Genomic DNA, 26,023 nt, shown 5'->3' on the forward strand with positions numbered 1-26,023 from the left:
TCCATAGGCGTGATCAAGACACATCGGACTCATCTCAATAGCATAGACCCCCCATGAGTCACACACCGGACTCATCTCAATAGTCTCGTGACCCCCCATGAGTGACACACTGGACTCATCTCAATAGCATAGACCCCCCATGAGTCACACACCGGACTCATCTCAATAGCATAGACCCCCCATGAGTCACACACCGGACTCATCTCAATAGCATAGACCCCCCATGAGTCACACACCGGACCCATCTCAATAGCATAGACCCCCCATGAGTCACACACCGGACACATCTCAATAGCATAGACCCCCCATGAGTCACACACCGGACTCATTTGAATAGTCTAGTGGCCCCCCATGAGTCACACACCGGACTCATCTCAATAGTCTAGACCCCCCATGAGTCACACACCGGACTCATCTCAATAGTCTAGTGGCCCCCCATGAGTCACACACCGGACTCATCTCAATAGTCTAGTGGCCCCCCATGAGTCACACACCGGACTCATCTCAATAGTCTAGTGGCCCCCCATGAGTCACACACCGGACTCATCTCAATAGTCTAGTGGCCCCCCATGAGTCACACACCGGACTCATCTCAATAGTCTAGTGGCCCCCCATGAGTCACACATGGGGTCCTCTGGTGATCATCAATGCATTGAATGATGTTCGCAGCGAGACAGGCTGCCTCCTGTACAGTTACATTATATATATATATATATATATATATATATATATATATATATATATATATATATATATATATATATATATGTGGAAAATAATTATAGAACCCTGTTACATCCAGAGACAAAATACAAAACTTTCATTTATGTATGTATTTATTTTAACTTCCAGCACCTCGTTTTGTTGCAACTGGAAAGATGAACACAAGTTTGTATGGAATTTTGCACCGTGAAGAATCGTATATCCATTTTAAACACATGACATTAACTTCAGAGGTAACACCGCTGCAGAAGCAGCAATGACGTTGCTCTGGGTTATTTCAATATGTAATGACAGCACACTAATTTGAGCTTCCCGCTTTGGACAGCTTCAAGAGCCACCCCGAACACGTGGTTAGCATCAGTCACTCATATCACATGGCGAGAGAGTCCGTATCTGATTGGCTGTTGGATAACACATGCCGGGGGAAATCATTCCCTTCTTTTGTGTCGCAGGAGAGTGACGCCATCTGTGCGCGCCGCTCTCGACAGTCGCCCATATTTGCTGTGTAATATTGAGGAGTGCGGGCCGACCGGTGAAGACAGAAGAGAAACTTAATCGAAATTAAACTTACAGGACGCGAAACACGTTTCCGAGGAGACAAAGAAAAGGAATCGGAGCCGCGGTACAAATATGGAGTATCTAATTGGAATTCAAGGCCCGGACTTTGTGCTCGTCGCCGCCGATACTATCGCGGCAAACAGCATCATTCAGATGAAACATGGTATTCATGCTGTTATAAATATTACGAATACACATCGAGGCTGCGCTCCTAGATAGGGAATGCATGTTTACAGAAGGTGTTTGAAACGTGTACTAATATCTGCACACGTACACGTACACGTACCTTGCGCCTACATACAGGCGGGGCAGAAACGGACTATTTCGGTTTAATCATTTCAAAGTTTAGTAAAGTCGGAGCCGTGCGCTTTCCTGTTAGCGGGTATCCAGGGGTGCAGATGAATTTATAACGCGATTGACGGTGTTGCTGAATCGGTTTGATTTGTTTACTGCACTGCTGTCATCCAGATTCATTGATTATATTTACAAAACTGTGATTCGCTCTGAAAGCCTTCTGACGACACTGAGCACAGATTTAGTTACAAGTTGTTTTATAAATCTCGCTACTGTTTAAAGATGCGCTCTTCCTGATTGGAATCAGTGCGGGGGAAAGTGAAAGTAAGTTTCTGGTCTCGTCTCTGTCGGCAGGGTTCTGGTCTCGTCTCTGGCGGCAGGGTTCTGGTCTCGTCTCTGTCGGCAGGGTTATCTTTATCTGGAGCTGCGCCACCAGCCGATTATTCGATTGGCAGTGAGCTCTCCACTGGCCAGGGTCGCGGGTGTCGTTCAGAGTGAAGAGTCAGCTGCTTGGGTTTGTGTGGATCGCTGATCTCCAAAGAGCCCAGAAGAGCAGCGATCCTCACAAACCCAAGCAGCTGTTTCTAAACTCGATTCACTGTGCCTGCTGAGCCAGCCCGGTCTGAATAATCGGTGTGCGTGGCGCCACTTCAGCGCTGATACCGAGTCACACAACTTTTCTTTGAGCATGTTTTGTTTAATTAAACGTTGAGCTGAACTTCCATCCAAGTACTGACAAGCCAGCTCACCCTCTTTCACTTTGTGAGATCCGACGCTACCGGATCACAGTCCAAGAGGAAGCTGTGCCCAGTGCTCGCCTGACCCGTGCCTGTCTCTGTCTCTCCCCTGTGCGTGTCTCTGTCTCTCCCCTGTGCATGTGTCTCCCCTGTGCGTGTCTCTGTGTCTCTCCAGTGCTCCCCTGACCCGTGCGTGTCTCTGTCTCTCCTCTGTGTGTGTCTCTGTCTCTCTCCAGTGCTCGCCTGACCCGTGTCTGTCTCTGTCTCTCCCCTGTGCGTGTCTCTGTCTCTCTCCAGTGCTCGCCTGACCCGTGCCTGTCTCTGTCTCTCCCCTGTGCGTGTCTCTGTCTCTCCCCTGTGCATGTGTCTCCCTGTGCGTGTCTCTGTCTCTCTCCAGTGCTCCCCTGACCCGTGCGTGTCTCTGTCTCTCCCCTGTGCGTGTCTCTCCTCTGTGTGTGTCTCTGTCTCTCTCCAGTGCTCCCCTGACCCGTGCGTGTCTCTGTCTCTCCCTCTAGACCATGACAAGATGTTCAAGCTGAGTGAGAAGATCCTGATGCTGTGTGTGGGGGAGGCAGGAGACACGGTGCAGTTTGCAGAGTACATCCAGAAGAACGTGCAGCTCTACAAGATGAGGAACGGTGAGGAGGAGCTCGCTCACACTGGGAGTTGTGTATCACTGTAACGGTAGCTGAGGCTTGGCTGGTACAGATCTGCACTGTAATGGTGTTTGTGTGTGTTTGAAGAGTGATGTAACCCTAACGCCCTGCCTGCCCTTCCCTCCCCTGCCAGGGTATGAGCTGTCTCCCGCTGCGGCCGCCAACTTCACACGCAAGAACCTGGCCGACTACCTGCGGAGTCGGGTAAGCATTGCTGGCCTGCGTGCCTGTCGCTGTGTGCCTGTCACTGTGTGCCTGTCACTGCGTGCCTGTCCCTGCTCCACTGCTCCCCTCTCCATGTGGCTCAGTGAGTAAACGTTTCATTGTTTCCAGGTGTGAAATGTTCAGACTTGGATCCTCACAGTTGAAGCATTGTGTCACAGGTGTGCGTGTCAGATATGGACGGTGAGCTACATTTAGAAACCCTAAAGAAACTGCATCATTTACATCTTCCACAGCAACTCTGCATGACCTGTTCAGCCTTTCTCCTCGGTGGGAGGTGGTTATTGAAAGCAGCCAATCAGAGGAGTGGGGGCGTGGCCAGCATCATCCCACCTGTGCCTTCTGTCTCCCCGATCACGTGACCAGTGTCCCCAATGATCCGCTCCCTGGGTTCCGGCGGGGTAGCTGTGGCGGCTTTTTTGTGGTTTTTCTGCCCTCTTGTCAATTTGTTAGGAAGCGCGTCGGTGTCTGTCACAATAGGAGAAGGGAAAATAATTACAAAAAATAATTAGGCAGCATAATTGATGTGTTGAAGGAGCTGGCTGTGCAGCTGGCCTGCGCTCCTGTCTGTCTCTGTCTCCCTGCCTGTCCCAGTGGGGAGCTGCACAGCTGGGAATAGAGCCTACCTGCTTCTGCAAATCAGCCAGCCTCGCTTCCAGGTGCAAACATTTACCTTCAGAAGCACAAAGTGAAATCTCCGCGGGATCGCTTCCTCACGATGAGTCTTCATTTAGGGTTATAATCCTCTTTCAAATGAAAGCAGGGTCCCTGTGAAACGGGAGGGGTTTTATTTTGGTTTCTGTTTAAAACCTCTGCAGCCTTTAACAGCCATGAAAGGCCCTGCTTCTCAAAACTGTCGTGATCAATTACAAAAGCAGACATGTACTTCAACAAACACACAGTGTGCTGTGAAGAGAGAGCGCACGCACACACACACACACACACACAGAGAGGCTCTGTTGTTCAGTGGTCCTCCCTGAGGCACAGCATCAGCAGACTGAGATGCTCAGACAGGGCTTGTGACACGGCAATGAAAAACATTGTGCAAAATCTCTCTGTATAGCCTACACATGCATACATGCGTTCTCTCTCTCTCTATATATATATATATACATACATACATACATACATGCATTCTGTTTCAACTCTTAGGTCTGTCAGTATTATCCACTGTGGGCAACAACATGATGAAAGCATGACTGAAGAGGTGTGCATGTGCGTGTGTCAGCGTGTGTGTGCATGCGTGTGTGTGAGTCCGCGTGTGTGTGTGTGAGTCAGCGTGCGTGTGTGTGCGTGTGTGTGAGTCAGCGTGTGTGTGTGTGCGTGCGTGCGTGAGTCAGTGTGTGTGCGTGTGTGTGTGTGAGTCAGCGTGCGTGCGTGTGTGTGTGTGTGTGTGAGTCTGCGTGCGTGTCTGTGCGTGTCTGTGCGTGCGTGCGTGTCTGTGCGTGCGTGTGCGTGTGCGTGCGTGCGTGTGTGTGAGTCAGCGCGCCAGGCCTCTGGGGGCTGGATAACAACACAAACACAGAAAGTGTATCTGCTGTAACCAGGAGGGATGCCCAGGTGTGGAGAGGTGAGAGCTCAGATTGAATGTGTTCATAATGAGCGCTGTGTGTGCCGGGCCTGTCACACAGAGAGGGAGCGCTGGGGAAATGACTCGTGAATGATTCTCTGTGTTTCAGCAGAGCTGCACTGTTACTGTAGCAGCCAGCCAGGTGTGAGGAGAGGGGGGGGGGGGCTCTGCTGGGATAAGAAATTATGAAACCCTCGCTTCTGCATAGTTGACAGCTCGTCTCTCTCTCTGTTTGTCTTTCTCCTCTGTGTGTGTCTCTTTCTCTTTGTCTCACTCTTTCTCTCTCTGTCTCTGTCTCTGTCATGTTTTTGAATATTTCTAGATTTGATCGAAGGTTGGGTGTGTCTGTTTTGCATCCGTTATCAGATTTCAGGGTAAGCAAGCAGGGCAGTTTGGTCCATTCCTGGTTTCACTGTGAGTTTAATGAGACACACCTGAGCTTGATACCTGAACACACTGGGGCTGATCAAGCTTGTATTAAACCCTGGACTGGGTGAAGCTGCTGTGCAGGAGGAGTCTGGTTCCCATGCCTCTGGTGTATGATGTGGTGCTGATTGTAAAGCTCCCTGTCTCTGCAGAACACAAATCAATAAGGGAGGGGGCGAGGGGGGCGAGGGGGGCTCCCTCCTGCGGTGTCGGGGAGCGAGCGAGTCCCAGGGTGAGAGAGGCAGGCAGGTGTGACCCTGTGAGGAAATGTCAGGGAAGTGGGGAGCGTGTGCTTCAGGGGTGTGAGCGAGGCTCTCCAGGGGTGCAGACACACACCGGCGTGTCTGTGTGATCACACTCCTCCCTCCCCCCTCTCCCCCTCTCCCTCTCCCAAGAGGAACGCGCTGATGACCAAGGCATTATTCTCCACAGCCTCTCAGGGCCGTCCCTGTGTGTGCAGATTTGAACAATATAAATATCTGTGTGATTGTGACTCGCAGGGACCCCCCAGGATGCCAGCAGAGCCTGAAATACCAGAGTGCTGTAAAAAGAACAAACTAGCGTCAAGCTATTCACAGCACCAGCACACAGAACCATTCACTGTTTTATATAGCGCCTTTCCTCTAACGATGCACAGAGCACTGACATCAACAGCCAGTCTCCACGTCCTCTCCTCTCCTGTCCTGCATTGATGCTGCTGGAGAGAGGAGTGGTATGGTGTGAGTCAGAGAGCTGGGGTCGAATCCTCTCCTCTCCTGTCCTGTATTGATGCTGTTGCAGAGAGGAGTGGTACGGTGTGAGTCAGAGCTGGGGTCGAATCCTCTCCTGTCCTGTATTGATGCTGTTGGAGAGAGGAGTGGTACGGTGTGCGTCAGAGAGCTGGGGTCGAATCCTCTCCTCTCCTGTCCTGTATTGATGCTGTTGCAGAGAGGAGTGGTATGGTGCGAGTCAGAGAGCTGGGGTCGAATCCTCTCCTCTCCTCCTTCCTTCCTTCCTTCCTTCCTTGATGTTTGTTTGTTTTGAAAGTTCTGATGAATGTACTTTTTTGCTGAAAGTGTTTCAGAGTGCGTGACTGTGGCACGACTCCAGCCTGTGATCGTCCCGTTGCCCCCGGCGCTGCCCGGGCGGGGAGGGGGGGCTCCAGATGTCACACCTAACCCCCCCGAACACGCTGATTTAGAAACTGATTGCTTAAACTGCCAGTTCTCTGGAATTTCACACCGTATTCAATAACTCTGTGTGTGTGTGTGTGTGTGTGTGTGTGTGTGATTCCTTTCTTTATCTCATCTGTTAAGTACTAAAAAGATTTTAATGAAAAACAGTGTTTCTTAACTTTTTTTCTGTTTTTCTTTAAAAAAAAAAAAACAGAAAAAAATGCATTAAATGTTCATTCAATTAATTGTCCCGACTCCCAGGCTTTCTGTGTGTGTGTCCGTGCGTCTCTCTGTCTGTGTGTGTGTCTGTCTGTGTGTCTGTCTGTCTGTCTGTCTGTGTGTGTGTGTGTCCGTGCGTCTCTCTGTCTGTCTGTGTGTGTCTGTCTGTCTGTCTGTGTGTGTCCGTGCGTCTCTCTCTCTGTCTGTGTGTGTGTCTCTGTCTGTCTGTGTGTGTGTCTGTGTGTGTGTGTGTGTGTGTCCGTGCGTCTCTCTGTCTGTGTGTGTCTGTGTGTGTGTCTGTCTGTGTGTGTGTGTGTCCGTGCGTCTCTCTGTCTGTCTGTCTGTGTGTGTGTGTCCGTGCGTCTCTCTGTCTGTGTGTGTGTCTGTCTGTGTGTCTGTCTGTCTGTCTGTCTGTGTGTGTGTGTGTCCGTGCGTCTCTCTGTCTGTCTGTGTGTGTCTGTCTGTCTGTCTGTGTGTGTCCGTGCGTCTCTCTCTCTGTCTGTGTGTGTGTCTCTGTCTGTCTGTGTGTGTGTCTGTGTGTGTGTGTGTGTGTGTCCGTGCGTCTCTCTGTCTGTGTGTGTCTGTGTGTGTGTCTGTCTGTGTGTGTGTGTGTCCGTGCGTCTCTCTGTCTGTCTGTCTGTGTGTGTGTGTCCGTGCGTCTCTGTGTGTGTGTGTCTCTGTGTGTGTGTCCGTGCGTCTCTCTGTCTGTCTGTGTGTGTGTGTGTCCGTACGTGCGTCTGTCTCTGTCTCTGTCTCTCTGTGTCTGTGTTGATTTTTGATATCGTGGTTTTTGGAGATCAGACTCCTGTTTCGCTCATTCTAGATTTTGATTGGCGCTTGATGAGTCCTCCGGTGCGACGGGAGTCTTTATTTCCATACCTGCAATCGCTGTGGTTTTGAAAGCTTCAGGATGTGAATGCGAGATCCCTGCAGAGCAGGTCTCTCCACATTCAGTGCAGTGGTGGGCTTGCTGCCCCTTGGTTTGCTCACTGCCCTCTCTGTCCCTGCAGACCCCCTACCATGTGAACCTGCTGCTGGCGGGCTATGATGAGCAGGCAGGGCCCGCGCTGTACTACATGGACTACATGTCTGCCCTGGCCAAGGCCCCGTTCGCAGCACATGGCTATGGAGCTTTCCTCACCCTGAGCATCCTGGACCGCTACTACAAACCAGGTGAGCCCCTCAGCACAGCGCTGTCACAATACACCCCTCAACACAGCGCTGTCACAATACACCCCTCAACACAGCGCTGTCACAATACACCCCTCAACACAGCGCTGTCACAATACACCCCTCAACACAGCGCTGTCACAATACACCCCTCAACCCCTTAAGCACAAGACTGTTTCATGAAGGCTGAGGCATGCCCATCGCTGTGTTGGGTAAGTGGTCTGCTGTTTGCTACTAGCCTGGTGCTGCCTGTGTCCAATCACAGCTTTTAATATGAGCTGGATTACTCCAGCGAGTCTGGCTAACAAGCTCAGCTGGGTCTTCTTGCACTGCTAGTTAAAAACGCCTCTGAAACGGGAGTCTCATTCCCAGCCCTGGGGAAGCGGGGGGTTAAAGAAGGGATTTGGAAAGGGGTGCTGTGTCGTGCCAGGGTAACGGACTCTGTGTTCTGGTGTGTTTGTACAGACCTGACCCGAGACGAGGCTGTGGAGCTGCTGAAGAAGTGCCTGGAGGAGGTGAGTGACGGAGCCTGTGTGAGGGGGAGAACATCCTCCTCCACAATCGGACAGTCAGACATCCTGTCCACCTGTCTGGAGTTAATGGAAACTGCTCTGTGCTTGACGTGAGGACGGAGTTCTGCACTGGAGATTAGGAAAACCTTTCTCAATGGATGACAAACTTGAGTAAACTGGATTCAACTGGGAATCGTTTCAAGCTCTGGAATGGGCTGGAGATAGCATTAAAAACAGTGGATGTGTTTGAGTGCTAATTACATCCTGTATGTATGGGAGCGGGATGTAATATAGAGCAGACCCTGATACTGATGCGTCGGAACTGTCTTCGTATGGGATGGAAATGAGGTCACATTAAATGTAGCTGTGTTGTTTAATTTCTCTGTGCTGTTCTCTGTGTGTGTGTGGAGCGCTGTGCTGTTCTCTAATGCAGTTCTCTGTGTGTGGAGCGCTGTGCTGTTCTCTAATGCAGTTCTCTGTGTGTGGAGCGCTGTGCTGTTCTCTAATGCTGTTCTCTGTGGTGGTTTTGTGATTTCAGTTAAAGAAGCGCTTCATTCTGAGCCTGCCCTCCTTCAACGTGCGTCTCATTGACAAGGACGGCATCAAAGACCTGGAGAAGCTGCCCCTGGCCGCCGCCTGACCCCTGAACCCTCACCCCCACGCACTGCTTTTCTACCCAATAAAATCGATGACATCATAATCCTGGAACCTGTCTGTCTGTGTGAGACTGGGGAGGGAGGCGTATGGATGAAAGAATTCAGACACAGGCACGCACAGACACAGGCATGCTCACACACACACACACACACACACAGACACAGACACACAAACTCCTATTCATCACACGCACACAAACACATGCAAAACATACAGATCCATACACACAGACTATTTATTTTTTCTTCTTTTTTCTGTCTTGAGGTGACAGCGCTGGTCTTGTGCAAGTCAAATCATATCAGAACTAACAGGACCAACAACAAACTTGTTTGTAAATAGTTTTTCACAGATTCCATGAGAGGTGTCTTTGTCAAAGTCTGTCCTCGGACAAGCAAGCTGTCCCGTGAGACGCAAAGACACCAGCACAGGGTCCTCCCTGCCTGTCTGCATAGAGAGAGGGAGGGAGGGAGTGTGTGTGAGAGAGGGGGGCCGGTCCCACAGGGGAGTCAGTTTGTGACACAGAGACAATGGCTTTTAACCTCGCGAGCGTGGCGGTGCTGGGAAGGGGAGAGTACAGCTGCCTGTTTACTCTGTGCCGCGGCAGGCTTGTCTCTGCACTCATCTGCAAGCAGGTGATTAATAAACATTAAACAATTATCCCTTCCCAAGCGGGGAGGGGGGGAGGAATCGGTTTGGAAGAGGAACATATGTTTAGCCTTGGGGCAGTGCAAGAGTAATCCGAATCCCCACCGAGTGACAGTGCGAGAGGGAGAGGGAGAGGGAGAGGGAGAGGGGGTGAGGTCACACACACACACACACACACACACACACTGCCAACTCTGAACAGGGCCCTTTGGAATGCTAATCGTTACCACAGTCAGTCTTGGCACCGTGTGTGTGTGACTGCAGTGCACAGAAATGGGAAAAATCTATATATATAAATTTTTTTGGATGTACAAGAAAAGGTGTTCAATTATTTTAATCATCTGAACATAAATGTGTGTGTGTATATATATATATATATATATATATATATATATATATATATATATATATATATGCAAAGTAGAAGTAAAATTATTTATTATTAAGCTTTTTTTTAATTTTATTTAGCAATTAAGTACGCAGCCGTTATGGATTTTTTAACCATGTATGTGTACACACGCACACGCACACACAGCTGTACAAGATCAACTGTTCTGCATCAGCTAGAATTTTAGGATTGAGACGTAATTAAAAAAGAAAACTAGAATAACATCACTTATATGTTTTATTTAACATCATGTGATCAACGAAAGTACAATGTATATCGCAGAAGTCTACCGGAAGCCATAACAGTAGTACAGTATTTCATCTGAAGTGTCAGTTTTTCGTTAAGTGCTGTCTATGTTAAACTACAAAGCGGCGTGTAATTCAATATGTTAGCGTCACATCATTCCGCAGGTTTCATTCGACTTGATGAAGCACAATGAGTTAATTATACAGGGTGAAGGAAACCCTTTAGCAATATCTGTACGCCGACACCCAAGTATTAATGAAACGTGTGTAACTTCACAGATAAAACCGCAAACCTCGTGAAAAACCGACAAACGCGCCAAAAAAAACAAAACAAAAAAAAAAAAACGGTCCACCTGATGTAGGGTTTATTTACTGATTTCTTTTTTTTATTTCTTTTGTTTAGTGAATAAATAATATTATATTATTAAATAATATTATAATAGTAATATTATAAATAAAAAGAGAAAGACACAAGATAAGCATGAAAACATTCACGCGCATCGTATTGTGAACACTTTACAGTATATATATATATATATATATATATATATATATATATATATATATATATAATATATATATATATATATATATATATACCTCTTGCCCCCCCCCCCCCCCCCCCCCCCCTGTTTTTGGGCGGCAAATAAAGAAGCGGCTCTTCAGCCCGCGCGCGCCGTGGCGGTTCGCTTTCGAATGAACTTTTCCTCAGAAGAACAACGAGACGACGCGCAACACGAGCGCGGTGACACGAATGGAAACACCACAGGCTCCGTCTTTATTTTAAATTATTTTTAACACATGAAGCGCAATAATCTGACTTGTAAAAATGTCCTTTATCCTCCCGAAAAACGATGAGTAAAAAGAGGTGAGTTTAATGTCGACTGTGCGTTCATTAAATACTGCTAGTTGGCCCACATAAAAAAAAAAAAAAAAAAAAACGGTTATAAAATGTGTATAAAATGTGTATAAAACTCCAGTTATTTCAAGTTTATATATCAGCATTTGCTACCGTTGTAAGATATGTGGCAGTTTTGTCTTGAATTATAGTTATTACTGAATTTAATCTAAATATTGGAAATATATGTTGTTGTTTTTCGTGTTTGTTTTTCTGATAACATAAACCGGGCTAAACTACTGTATTATAATGTGCTATAATATGATCTGTATGGAACACGGATTATTTGATCCATTCATAAGTAACTTTAGCAGTTTGTTTTGATTTATTTATTTTTATTTTTTCCAGACCTGCGGTTTTATTGTTTTGTTCAGCGTTATCCTGCCTGGGTGACCCTTTCACTGTGTATACCTGCCGTTATAAAACAAGTCAAACGCAATGGCAGGTTTTCTGAGGTAAATGAAACGGGTTCAAAACTCATTTTAATTTCAGAAAGGTGCAAACAAATGACTGTTTGGATTAGCTTCTCGATTCTGGATTTCTATTCCTGTGAGAAAATGTGTGTTTGCTTTTGAACAGGAGCAGCGTTTGTAAAGCGTGAAGCCTGTGTGTGTGATTGGAGAGCTGCACAGAGGAAGCACTGGACTGCAAATGCCATGGTAACGCTTTAATAATATATTACATGTACTGCGTAATCCAGTAATAATAATAACAATAATAATAACAATAAGAATGGGAATAATAAAAGATACAACAGTCCATACAAAACAGGTTGAGCTCTTTTCATCTAAAGAGAGTCTTCAAAGTCAGCCCCGTCCCTCCCTCCCTCGCTCCGTCCCTCCCTTGCTCCCTCCCTCCCTCGCTCCGTCCCTCCCTCGCTCCCTCCATCCCTCGCTCTGTCCCTACCTCTCTCCCTCGCTCCCTCCCTCTCTCCTCACACTAATAGAAATGACCCTCGCAGGTACGCCTCTGCAGCCACACATAAATAAATATATACACCAGTAAACAGCTCCCTTCTGTCCCACCCGAAATCCTTTAGTTGTGCTTTAGTTTTTTCATTGAACATGTATTTTCAGCCCCCTGTTTGAACCTTTGCTTGTGTTGTAGTGGTCTGGTTTGTTACAGTGCGGACTCTGCGGAGTCGGGCAGCGGGGGTGCAGGTTCCAGGGCTGGCACGGCAGACCATGCTGTTAACACGTGCTTTGTAAACACACACAGGAAGCCAGCTCTAGTCCAAGCTGTGGGGACTGTTGCTTTTTGATGGGTCTAATGCCAGGGAGTGTGTTTTGAATTCGGTTGTGTCTGTTCCTCAGAGTCCTCAGATTAAGAAGCAGCGTTCTCTCACACTGTGTGCAAGCTGGACTGGCCTCTCCTGCACAGTCCTGTCCTCACCTACACTCGTTACAAAGCAGAGCAGAGAGGTGATGACTCCCTGCAGGCACACCAGGAGCAGTCCTCAACGCAGTCTCGCCGGGAGCTGCCATGCCACTGTGCTTCACTGGCACTCATTGTGTTGGTGTTTCTCGTGCGATGTGATGCGGGTTAAAGTGGCACTGAGACCTCCAGAGCTCTGTTCACTTGCCAGTCCACCTAACTGGCTGGCTTTGAAGCATTTCCCCCAGGTGAAGGCAGCCAGTGTCCAAGGCAGGGTCATTTTCACTGGCCCCTGTGCTTCACTCTTACTGTCCCAAATATAAAATAATACAAATAAATTAACGAAACCCCCACAGTCTGTCTGTCTGCCTGTGTGTCTGTCTGTCTGCCTTCCTGCCTGTCTGCTTGTCTGTCTGTCTGTGTGTCTGTCTGTGTGTCTGTCTGTCTGTGTGTGTGTCTGTCTGCCTGCCTTCCTGCCTGTCTGTCTGTCTGTGTGTGTGTCTGTCTGCCTACCTGTCTGCCTGTGTGTCTGTCTGTCTGCCTTCCTGCCTGCCTGTCTGTCTGTGTGTGTGTCTGTCTGCCTTCCTGCCTGCCTGCCTGTCTGTGTGTGTGTGTCTGTGTGTGTGTCTGTGTGTGTGTCTGTCTGCCTGCCTGTCTGTGTGTGTGTCTGTCTGTCTGTCTGTCTGTCTATGTGTCTGCCTGTCTGTGTATCTCCTGAGTGCCGGTCGGTCGGTCGGTGGGTCGGTCGGTCAGTCAGTCAGTCAGGCAGGCAGGCAGGTTCTTATTTGCGGTGTTTCAGCTCCTTGTCGCTGCCCCCCTTGCTCCCTGGCTCTCCATGCCCGTTGGTGCTCAGGAAGGACTTGTCCAGGCTCTTGAGCGCCTCCAGCAGGTAGTTCTGGAAGGCGGTGAGTGCTGCGCAGAGGGCAGGAGTCCCGAAGCCGTGTGTGATGAGGCTGAAGTGCGTCAGGCAGCTCTGCACCCCGGGCTCCAGGATGGGAGTGGGGCGACTGTTACCCAGCGGAGAGCGGTCCTGAGCGATCAGGTCTGCAAACTCCTTACAGATCTGTCTGCAAACACGACGGGAAAGGGAGAGAGAAAAGCAAAGGCTTAATACAGCTCTGAGCCAGCATGTCTGCAAACTGTGAAAGTGAACCGAGACTAAACCAGCGATTCCAAATACTGCCCGAGAGCAAAACACAGGAACGACACACAAAGCTGGAGCGGGATACAAGAAAACAGTTCAAAAGAGAAGAAAACTAAATCACTGAAGAGTGAACGCAGACACGCACGAGCACACGCACGCGCACGCACACAGAGACACACACAGAGACACACACAGAGACACGCACGCACACAAACACACACACAGAGAGACACGCACACACACAGACACGCACACACACACACACACACACAGATGTCTGTTTGAATGTGTGTTGCTCTACTCACTTGGTGGCCAGCAGCATGCTCTTGCGGGTGTGCAGGTCTGAGGGGTCCGCGTGCTGGCGGCTCACGTACTCGGCTGCAGCTTTCGCTGGGAACTCTGTCTCACACAAATATCCAAAATCACGAGCCAGGTGGACTGCCTCACCTGAGACACAGAGACAGAGAGAGAGTGTAAGAGGAGAAGGAGGAGGGGAGGGAGCTGTGCCTTGCAGCGCTAAGGGATGTGCAGGCAGGAGACGAAAGCGATGGTGATGGAGCGCGAGACTGAGAGCCCCAGGCTGCACAGCAAGGAGACACACACAGGCTGTTACTCTCCCACTCACAGGACACAAGCTAGACTTCTGGACTGAGACACCTGATCAGCATGCACTGCGTAGCTGTGGAACTCGCCTCAGCGATGCAGGGACTGCTCACACCTGAGCTAAACACTTACTAATGTCCCTTTTCTCAGGAGTAATTTGAGTCCTGTTGAATAAAGTGAAAAGCGCTACAGAATAATATATGCTATGGGACTGTACGAGGCTCCCACTCACAAGGAGGACTTAAGAAACTCAGGGACGGTCGAAACGCTGGGAGATTAGAAAACTCACAAGCATACGAAGTAAGTCACCTGGGGCGGAAATCCGTCGAGGCAGTGAGTACTAACAGGATTTGAGAGAAGTGGTTGCGTTTCTGGAGAAGGAGGGTCACAGAGGGTCACGCGGAGAAAGCAGGATATTAGACATCAAAAAGTGGCGACAGGCTGGTCGGGCCTTGTGGCCTCAGTGTTTCTGAGAATGTGTCCCGTTCTTCACAAACAGGCTTCCAGCACAGGGAGCCCCCCAGCTCCACCAGCAGTGCAGGATCAGATCAGAGATATAAACACACAGAGACAGCCAGACCCTGAACAGTGTGTGTGCAGTCCCCAATGCACAGTCTCCTTCATCATGTCCCCTGACCTGATGAAATGGATAATTGAATTTGTCTCCAGCGATCAGCAGCAGTTTTCCATTGACAACACTGACAGCTGACCCAGAGTGCCCCACTGCAGGGTAGAGCCCTGGGCGACAGTGGCGGCCAGGCAGGGCCTCTGTAGCGACAGCACACTGTGGTGCTTATCCAGATAACTCAAAACCAAGACGTTTCCTATCCCTGTGTGGAACAGCTCGGCAGGGATTTCTTGTTTGCTGCACACTTCTGGATTCAAGCCCTCAAGGTTTGTCTAATGTTTGCTAGGATAAGCTTTCTTCTTGATTTCCAAACCAGAAAGGAACTTGGTAATAAAATGTAGTCTTTCTTGCTGCTGTGTGATGATCATTTCCAGACCCCTGTGACTCTCTTACCTTCCACCAGTGCTGTCAGGAGAGTCACGTTGGCTGCCTTGCGCCTGCCTGCAGGTAAATTTAACCCAATCTTCTCCAGCCTCTCTCGTAAACAGCGGCCTCCGTTTTTTGACTTCGCCCTGAGGAGTAAAAAGCAAACCCCAGTGTTATTCATGAGTGTAAGCAGTTGTTCATCCTCTGTCATACTGGTGTGCCTGGTCCCCCGTCCCCGTCTCTCTCTCTCTCGTCCCCCTGTCCCCCGCCTCACCTGCGCAGCACTCCTCCCAGCAGGGATGCGTTGAGGCACTCCGGGGGGGAGAGCCGGCGCTGCACCTCCCCGACCGTCACCTTGTACTTGGAGGTGGAGCTGAGCAGAGACAGGCGTCCCGGGACGGAGCAGAACACCTCGTTGGGGTTGGTCACCCCTCCGATCAGGCCGTCCTTGTTGAGGGAGAGAGCAGAGAGGGAGCTGCCGTTCATCTTGGAGGGGAGGGGCACTGCGGGGGAGAGCAGAGGAGCTGTTACTGAGCGGAGACTTCAATCAATCAGCACACAACATCAAGAGAGCAGAGCTGGAGCAAGAGCACGAGCAGAGGAGGGAAGAGGCACAGTCCAGTCACATCCAAGCCATTCCCAGATCCACACTCTACCCTGCATGGAAACCAGTGTGGAGCTGGAATCGGAGAGGACCCACACTCTACCCTGCATGGAAACCAGTGTGGAGCTTTAATCGGAGAGGACCCACACTCTACCCTGCATGGAAACCAGTGTGGGGCTGGAATCGGAGAGGATCCACACTCTACCCTGCATGGAAACCAGTGTGGAGCTGGAATCGGAGAGGACCCACACTCTACCCTGCATGGAAACCAGTGTGGAGCTGGAATCGGAGAGGACCCACACTCTACCCTGCATGGAAACCAGTGTGGGGCTGGAATCGGAGAGGACCCACACTCTACCCTGCATGGAAACCAGTGTGGAACTGGAATCGGAGAGGACCTACACTCTACCCTGCATGGAAACCAGTGTGGGGCTGGAATCGGAGAGGATCCACACTCTACCCTGCATGGAAACCAGTGTGGGGCTGGAATCGGAGAGGACCCATACTCTACCCTGCATGGACACCAGTGTGGAGCTGGAATCGGAGAGGATCCACACTCTACCCTGCATGGAAACCAGTGTGGAGCTGGAATCGGAGAGGATCCACACTCTACCCTGCATGGAAACCAGTGTGGAGCTGGAATCGGAGAGGACCCACACTCTACCCTGCATGGACACCAGTGTGGAGCTGGAATCGGAGAGGATCCACACTCTACCCTGCATGGACACCAGTGTGGAGCTGGAATCGGAGAGGATCCACACTCTACCCTGCATGGAAACCAGTGTGGAGCTGGAATCGGAGAGGACCCACACTCTACCCTGCATGGAAACCAGTGTGGAGCTGGAATCAGAGAGGACCCACACTCTACCCTGCATGGAAACCAGTGTGGAGCTGGAATCGGAGAGGACACACACTCTACCCTGCATGGAAACCAGTGTGGAGCTGGAATCGGAGAGGACCCACACTCTACCCTGCATGGAAACCAGTGTGGAGCTGGAATCGGAGAGGACCCACACTCCACCCTGCATGGAAACCAGTGTGGAGCTTTAATCGGAGAGGACCCACACTCTACCCTGCATGGAAACCAGTGTGGGGCTGGAATCGGAGAGGATCCACACTCTACCCTGCATGGAAACCAGTGTGGAGCTGGAATCGGAGAGGACCCACACTCTACCCTGCATGGAAACCAGTGTGGAGCTGGAATCGGAGAGGACCCACACTCTACCCTGCATGGAAACCAGTGTGGGGCTGGAATCGGAGAGGACCCACACTCTACCCTGCATGGAAACCAGTGTGGAACTGGAATCAGAGAGGACCCACACGCTACCCTGCATGGAAACCAGTGTGGGGCTGGAATCGGAGAGGATCCACACTCTACCCTGCATGGAAACCAGTGTAGGGCTGGAATCGGAGAGGACCCACACTCTACCCTGCATGGACACCAGTGTGGAGCTGGAATCGGAGAGGATCCACACTCTACCCTGCATGGAAACCAGTGTGGAGCTGGAATCGGAGAGGATCCACACTCTACCCTGCATGGAAACCAGTGTGGAGCTGGAATCGGAGAGGATCCACACTCTACCCTGCATGGACACCAGTGTGGAGCTGGAATCGGAGAGGATCCACACTCTACCCTGCATGGAAACCAGTGTGGAGCTGGAATCGGAGAGGACCCACACTCTACCCTGCATGGAAACCAGTGTGGAGCTGGAATCAGAGAGGACCCACACTCTACCCTGCATGGAAACCAGTGTGGAGCTGGAATCGGAGAGGACACACACTCTACCCTGCATGGAAACCAGTGTGGAGCTGGAATCGGAGAGGACCCACACTCTACCCTGCATGGAAACCAGTGTGGAGCTGGAATCAGAGAGGACCCACACTCTACCCTGCATGGAAACCAGTGTGGAGCTGGAATCGGGGTGCTGGGAGTGTTTATTGGGACTCAAGGGCACACGGGTTCAGAAGCATTGGTTCCTCCGAACCCCATTGAGTTCGGCTTGGAAACTCGGCACATTTGTTTTTTTGGATTCCAAACTTATCAATTGCAAAATGATTGATTCTCTGTGCAGATTAGAGGCGCTTCTTTCCTGATTTGTTATTTTCGAATGTGTTTTTGTTACTCCTGCATCTTGTTTCCAGGGATACTCTGACCTCGTTTCGAGGGGTAGGGGTAGGGCTGTGTGCTAACAGTGATCCTGGGAGTCCGGCGTGCAGACAGGGTAATAAACACAGTGTTTATGGTATACAGTCGCTCACCTTCAAAACCAGGATAAACGGGCTGTGTTATTATTATTATTAGTATTATTATTATTATTATTATTATTATTAGTGACACAATCGTCCTTTCACTCTGAACACAAGCAGGAGGGTGGTGTCTGTCTGTCTGTGTGTGTGTGTGTGTCTGTCTGTCTCTGTCTGTGTGTGTGTGTGTGTGTGTGTGTGTGTGTGTATCTGTCTGTGTATCTGTCTGTCTGTGTGTGTGTCTGCCTCAGTTTCTTGTCTCTGTAGTGTTAGCCTGCATGCAATATAATCTCTGTTTAATTAGTGAAGCTGCAGGGACGAGTCGCAGTTATTATACACTGCAATGCGTGCCTTGATAAAACATCAGGTTATGTTAAAACTCTCAGTGTGAAGTCCCTTGTTTTATTCTGGGATGTGATTGACAGCAGTATATACAAACGGGAATAAAACGCGGAGGGATGTACGATATTCTACTCAAGCAGTTACAAATGAAGGGACCCTTTAATGAAGTCCAGGACTGTGCTGCACGGAGCGGGGCACTGGGCTCCAGCGCTTCCTCGTGGATCGTGTGTTCTCTCCGGATCGCACAGGTGAGCTCACTTTGCGGTTTCACACAGGAATGTTTTCATTGTTTCACGGCAGTTGTGAACAGATTGACTTTAATATCAGTCACTCGCTGTTAGTATCAATCTGCGCCCTGGGAATATGAAATGTGGCCCGTCTCCAGTCAGCTCAGCAATTACTGTGTCAGATCTAAAGAGATTGGGAATTATGAACCCTGCCCCCCTCACCCCCCGCAGGGACCCCGAGGCTGCAGCACTGGGGAGCGGAGACACCGCGCGCATGTACGGTGCAGGCAGGCCCACAGCACTGAAACGACCAGCTATGTGTCAGATAATACGATCCCATGATAGTATCGCGTAGTTACCCGATTCATCCGTCTGTCAGTTACTTCTCGTTATGGAGCAATGCAGACCGAAAGTTTACAACATTCAAATCCTAGGCAACAGATTTGAAACACGTTTCAGTGTTCATATACTTTAAACGTGTTTGTTATCGTCCCAAACAATGCCAATAAACACGAAGATATTTTAAAGTCGCATTCGGTTTGAGTTTCATTTGTACCTTGTGTTTGACAGCGTGTCGTTGTTATTGGATTATAACAGCACGATAGCAATGCCACGTTGTTTTATGTTGAACGCTGTAATTATGTGCGCGTGTGTACGTTTTATATGTGATATTGTGATATTAGATGATAAGGCTTCTGTTTGAAATATTGTGCCGATCATTCAGTCGCTGGTTTGCTTGATACTTTACAGATGAATAGGCTGTGTCACTTTCTGAAACACGTCGTTTTAATTTAAGGGCTCCTGTGCGCGCACCGAGAACACGTTGTTTTTTTTTTTTTTGACATTGACATGTCTGTATTTGATTTCCTTTTAGAAAGCACGCACATGTTGTCGTGAGTGACTGGAGATTGCAGCCTGGAGCCGGGAGGCTTGCATCGGGCAGCTCGGTCAGCATCTGCTTTGCATGCCGGCTTTTACCAGGAGAAGAACACTCGCAGCTCACAAAAACACAAAACCGCAAAAACACAAAACCGCAAAACCGCACGACCAAAGAAAAAAAAAAGTAATTCTAGCTGCGCTAAGGAATGACGCTGCGCAGGGGTGTGACGTCACTGCGCTTTTAAAGGCAGATTGTCTCACCTGAGTCCGCCTGCGGAGTTTAACTTTCAATGCTGATGATGCAATCCAATATACAGTGCATCGTACTATACATGTGGGTTTCATTTTGCCTACAAATATTATTAGGACTTATTGATGGAATGTGTTGAGTAAATAAATGCATCGATATCTATCTATCTATCTATCTATCTGTCTGTCTATCTATCTATCTATATATATGTCTATCTCAATGGAAAATGATACACGCAGTGCAGTTATGAATACACTGGAGAGTTTTGGCGATAGTACAATATCATTTAAAAATAAAACAATCAAACCTCGCGTATGTGTTGTGTTGCACACAGATTTGATCCGCCTCGCCGATCTGATTTTGAACGCGCGTTTGTTTTCCGGTCTCTCTTGATAGCTGTTCTCGGTGTTCTGGTCGGGATGGTTTTATTAATATAGAAAGCGCGCTGTTTGTGTGAAGACAGACAGACAGACCTATTCATGGAATAACTCGATGGTTCTTCTAAATGACGCTCCTTTTGGATCTCCTTCGCTCCTGGCTTTGTTTTTGGTGTTTGAGGGAAAGAAAGCGGCCATCAAATCTCAAAAGTGAAATGAACCGTGTCGCTGCTGTCGATTATAAATGTCTAATATGTGTGGCATGTCGTTGTGTCCCAGCGAGGCGATAATCTCCAGCCCACTTCTCTCCTCCGGATTGCCAGTCAGTACACTCGAGATGTGATTACAATCGAAATGAAATCTCCTCTGGTCTATAATTAAATGTTTAACTGAAGGATGGGTCATGCTGGAATTGCTTTCCTGGGCCCTGAGGTAATTGGTCGTGTTTTGAGGTTTTCAAAAGTGTAAATATCCTGCTGGCTGAGCCGCTGCGTAATGAGCGATAATTGCGCATCTCGGGAGAAACACTGACCTGGAACCGATTGCGAAATCATTCAAAATGGCTTTTCTGTTTATCTGGATATATTTCATGAACTCGAATACACCATAATAATAATCACAACGATAGAAACACGCGCTCCGGCTTAATACAGCAAAACACTACTGGGGGTCCTGGCTTGTATTTGCACAGTAATATTGCTTTGTTTTCTATTAACCGCTGTTTAGGATTTTTAACAGCGCTTTTAAGTCACAGCTCAGTTTGTATTTCATTCTCCCTTCTCACGGATGCTTCAGGATGGTCTGTGATCCCCAACCTGCCCGTACTGTGCGCCTGCGCGCTGCCCTGCTCTCAATCGAACACGGGTTCAGGGGTTAGATTATAACTGCGTTGAAGTCCACGGGGCTGGTTTTTAAAGCGTGCTGTTCCTGTGCAGAGTCTGCGCGTTACATTCCTGTTATTCGGGCTCGTGTTTTTAACCCCGTGTTGCCCGTGTGCAGCACTTATCTGCACTGTTCTCTGGGGTGAATGTGAAGTATTTGAAGCCACGCTGTCCACTGCTGCCCAAGGGCCGGGTAGCAGGACTGTGTCTCATTAGCCAAGGCTTTTTTAAATGTAGAATTTCATATAAATAATTCATAACAGATCTACAGCGTGGACTGCCCTGTCGCCCGAGGGGTTAAATGAAACAGAAACATGTTTAATCCGAGCTTTCTCCAGTTCAGACCCAGCTGTTTTTACGAGCTAGTAAACGCTACCGAAAAGAGGATATATTTGCCTATAAACCTGGCCTCTACTAATTAGATTTCATAAAAACCTGGATCTCAGTAAGAGACCGGAGATTTGATCAACTCCAGGCCGGAAATTAGCGCTGGCAGACCGGATTGGTTTTATAAGAGCCGATAAAGATCCTGGAGGGGTTTTATTTGTGTGCAAAAATCGAAACATTTGTATACAGTTTTGAAGAGAAAAAAAAACCCCAGAAACTTTGAATTCGTTACCCGTTAGCGATCCTTTTCACAGAGGCCGGTGTGTTTGTGTGCTCACTGAAACGCGGCAGTGTATCAATGCCCAGCACGTGCTAATAGTTTATGCTGACATGGAAAGAACTGGATTTCCGTTTCAAGCACACTCCACGTGTTTAACAACACGGCCGTTTGTTTCAATAGTGCTTCGACCGGGGATGCGTGTTCACTCGTTTATTCATGTTGTCTTTCTGTGTGAGTTTGTGATTCCCCGTTTTGAAATGTCGGTGTTTGTGTCCCGCACACTCCGGGTCCTGCATTCAACTCGCTCACAGTTTAGACACATCATTATCCCGCTGCTGTGTTTACATTTCATCCAAATGAAAAGAAGCAGCGACCATTCTCTTACCTTTCTTAATGACTGAATGATCCAGCAATCCCACTGCAGAGCCGTCATCCATACCCTGCAAAGAAACCATGCAGGTAATCATCATCATCATCATCATCCTCATCCTCATCACTATCATCATCATGTTGTTCTTTTTATTTGAATGGTTAATCTATTACGTTATGTTCCTGTGTAGTAGTAGTGTTATTATTATTATTATTATTATTATTATTATTATTATTATTATTATTATTATTATTATTATTATTATCATGATCATGATATCGATGTCGTTCTTTTTATTTGAATGGTTAATGTATTACACTGTGTTCCTGCTCCTGTACTCGTTGATCTGTGTGTTTCGGGGGTTTCTCGAGTAGAATATGATTGTTTTTTTTAATAAACTCGTGAAACGTGCTGTAGTTTGGTCGGGTGAAGGTGTTCGGTGAGATCCGGGTGGGTGCGGATCTCTCTCCACGCGTGTTTCTCTTTCTGCTCGCTGTGAAAGATGTTACAGCCTCGCCCTCTCTCTCTGCTGCTCAGTCTCTTTCATTCACACCTCTGGGCGCAATTTATTTCGTTTTGGGCTTCAAAAGTGAATGCCTTCGAGGCAGAAAATGTAAACTTCGGAAGTTTACACAAAGAGATGAGCCCAACAATGTGTTCAAAACGAAAGTGCATTTATAAAAATAAAAAAAAAACAGTAGAATGTTCTTTCGTTGCCAGACATTAAACGCGAATAAGAGAATAAGAGAATAAGCGGCGCCCCTTTTACTCGGGATTGCAGCGATGCATGGAGGAGCTTCACGCCGCAATCCGAAAGGGATCGTTCATGAGCAGCTGCGTTTACAAACACAGCCGGGGAGACTGGCTTTGAGATTTCATGAGGGCTTTTAAACAACGCGGGCAGCAGATCTGTGCTGCTGTGAACAACACTAATAATACTCATACTAATACAAATAAAATAATAATAATAATAATAGTAATAAAAAAAAAAAAATAATAATAATAATAATAATAACAACAGTAATACTAATAATACTACTAATAATAATAATAATAATAATAATAATAATAATAATAATAATAATAATAATAATAACAGTAATAATAATAATAATAATGTTGTTTTTTATTATTTGGGTTGATGCATTAAAACATACAAATAAACACGGAAATAAATATATACGTTCCTATTAAAAATAAATCCACAACAAGCTGAATAAAATATACGCCTTCAAAAATAATCACAAATGTTTAAATGTGTTTTTCCTTTTCATTATTTTTACTTGTTGCTGTAAAATGTAAACATCAAATGACATCCAGACGAAATAAATAACAAAAGAAACATTTCATGTGATCTGCATGAAAACAGATTCAACGCGCAGCGCAGTCCTGCAGATGAATCGGAGAATTCTGTATAAACGTGTACTGTCGTGTAAACCATAACAGTATTATTATTATTATTATTATTATTATTATTATTATTATTATTATTATTATTATTATTGCGCACCTTACATAATAAAAACTCGCTTTCGGTTCTTTTCGTCGATTCGTTTGCATTTTGCAAAAACACAAAAAGATGTTTTCAAGAAATTTTCCAGCTTTAAAAAAAAAAAAAAAACATGAATATTTTGCTAAATTTTTTTTTTAAAAATCATTTTTTCTGGAAACCGACAACAGCCGCTACAAACTTCTATCATCCACAGAAAAGAGTAGCGAGGGAACATCGCAGCCCGCAGAGTGCCGGCCTTCATCATGCAGACTTATTATTATTATTATTATTATTATTATTATTATTATTATTATTATTATTATTATTATTATTATTACTATTATTATTATTTATTTCTTAGCAGACGCCCTTATCCAGGGCGACTTACAATTGTTACAAGATATCACATTATACATTGTTTCACATTATACAGATATCACATTATTTTTACATACAATTACCCATTTATACAGTTGTTGTTTTTTTTACTGGAGCAGACTTACAATGATTCTGAGATTGCAATGGGAAGAAAACAGATCTCTCTAATATGAGATGAATGAGACACTGACACCCACCGCGCAGCTAACAGAGCGAGAAACGACCCCGATCTCAAAGTGTCCCTCGAACAAGACAAATGCTTCAAACATTACAAACAAGCCTGCCAAGAATTCTGCTCGACTTACAAGCGCGCCTCGCCAGGCTTCCCAAGCGCCGCCATGCGCTTCTCCATTCACTCTCTTACCCGTCAATATGATTCATCCCAATGACTTTAACCGTCTAACCCGCAATAAAGGTGTGATGAGCCGGTTACCTGAATGTCCTCCAGTCCGTGGTGCCCCAACCCGTGCAGCCCCAGCGAGGCGTCTGCCAGCCCGGCCCCTCCATCCCCGAGTCCGTGGAGAAGCCGCGGAACTCCATATTCTCTGCGAGGATCGAGACTCAGAGCCCGGTGTGACTGAGACAGCAGCCCCGCTTCCTCTTGGCGCGCCCTCTGTGAGTGCCAGGCTGAGTGCTGGTGCTGGTGGATCTGGTTGATGGATGAGTAGGGGTCAGAGAGATGCGCGTAGCCGGCCTCCTGGCTCTGAGAGTAGGACAGGGGCGGCTGCGGGTATGGCGGCGGGAAGTAGGGCGGCTGGAAGTCGGAGGACGGGGTGTGACAGAGTGGGGGAGCCGAGGAGTAACCAGTCTGGTTGAGGGATGAGAGCTGGGATAGGCGGCCTCCTGGCGGGGTCCCATTTAATCCGTCAGCGCGCTCCTGCAACAGGAATACAAATACACGTCCATGTGTCTGCTGTACATCGCCTATACATTATATCTTACATGCGTGTCCGCTGCGCAGCTGCTGCTGTTTCATAAGCACCCCGGTTAAGATTGTAGTTACAGTATACGATTCCTCGACAGAGAGCATGGGATTAGGAATGATGCGTCCCCAACGTGCGTGTCCTTAATCACACACAGTAAGATACAGTTAAAAATACAAGATGGCTTTTGCGCATTGGCTGTCGTTCATTCGTGCTTTCTGTTTTCAAAACTAGGCTACATTGTTTCAGCTCAGATCAATCACACTCCATTTCTTAATTTCCACACCTTTTTAAAAACAAAAGTGGTACTCGAGAGATTGTGGGTGCTATTGTAGGATAGTAACGTTAATAATAATAATAATAATAATAATAATAATAATAATAATAATAATAATAATAATAATAGCAATCCCCTCTATAATTTCCTTCCGCCCCTAATCGCATATTAATTGAAGCTGATTGCACCCCGGCTGTCTCAATCCTCTGTAGTAAAATTACAGCCGTTTATTGAAACTGCAATTATATTACAACTGTCTTCTACAACACTTAAAAAAATCCTTATCTGAAGTTACAAGCGGAGCATCGGCCCTCACGCAGAGAAGAGACCCGTCTATGGGAGGGGAGGTCTGACAGAACCGGGACCCGCCCGGGCTTGTGGACTCACCATGGCCGAGTAAGTATGGACTAACATCTGGACTCAGATGTGAAACAAATCCGTATCCGACGGCGCCTCTGCGAGAATAAAAGACAAATGCAAAGCGTGAAAGTCCGAGCAAAGTTGGGCTCCGGAGTTCAGCCGCGGAAGGACTCCATGCAGTAAAGGCGAGCTGGCCCGGGTCCGGAGGTGACGGAGGGTGGAGAGCGTGTTGTAGAGGCGGATTGAAAGTTTGCAGTTCCTCTCGGCCGCTCGGAATGATGCTGTGTGTCAGGCAGAGAAGATGCGACTGTGACCCCGCGCTCCTCCATGCACGCCAGATATAGCGCCGGGAGCGCGCACTGGGGAGGGGAGGGGGCGCCTTAAAGCGAAACCGACGCAGACGATTCGCCTTTCGCATCGTTCACACTTTATTACCATGTGTTCATTTATTTAACGCTTGCTTTATTCCTGAAGTTTAATAGTCACGAGCGGGAAAATCAGTCGTTTTAAGAAGCAGTGCGCATGATTTGGTAATTCAATATAATATTGAGGTTTGTAAACGAAACCGGACACCGTGTGGTCTTGTACACATCTTCAGTAATTCGATGTTACATTACGTTGTG

The 26,023-nt window shown here is 47.7% G+C and overlaps 2 protein-coding genes across 2 annotated transcripts; one reads left to right on the forward strand and one right to left on the reverse strand.

The window, feature by feature from the left end:
* Positions 1–1,171: 1,171 nt before the first annotated feature.
* Positions 1,172–8,941, forward strand: LOC117968102 (proteasome subunit beta type-2-like). Its single transcript, XM_059000255.1, has 6 exons — positions 1,172–1,444; positions 2,828–2,950; positions 3,102–3,172; positions 7,570–7,732; positions 8,195–8,244; positions 8,780–8,941. Exons 1-6 carry the CDS (start codon positions 1,354–1,356, stop codon positions 8,879–8,881), a joined length of 600 nt encoding a protein of 199 aa, XP_058856238.1. The 5' UTR covers positions 1,172–1,353; the 3' UTR covers positions 8,882–8,941.
* Positions 8,942–11,956: 3,015 nt separating this feature from the next.
* LOC117971569 (transcription factor AP-2-epsilon-like) lies at positions 11,957–25,718 on the reverse strand. The gene is made up of 7 exons (XM_059000460.1): positions 25,428–25,718; positions 24,274–24,717; positions 21,986–22,040; positions 15,464–15,692; positions 15,217–15,335; positions 13,898–14,039; positions 11,957–13,515 (listed from the first exon to the last, which is right to left on the reverse strand). Exons 1-7 carry the CDS (start codon positions 25,452–25,454, stop codon positions 13,230–13,232), a joined length of 1,302 nt encoding a protein of 433 aa, XP_058856443.1. The 5' UTR covers positions 25,455–25,718; the 3' UTR covers positions 11,957–13,229.
* Positions 25,719–26,023: the final 305 nt, after the last annotated feature.

The sequence above is a fragment of the Acipenser ruthenus genome, chromosome 25 (genome assembly GCF_902713425.1).
Source record: "Acipenser ruthenus chromosome 25, fAciRut3.2 maternal haplotype, whole genome shotgun sequence".
In the NCBI taxonomy this organism is placed as follows: Eukaryota; Metazoa; Chordata; class Actinopteri; order Acipenseriformes; family Acipenseridae; genus Acipenser; species Acipenser ruthenus.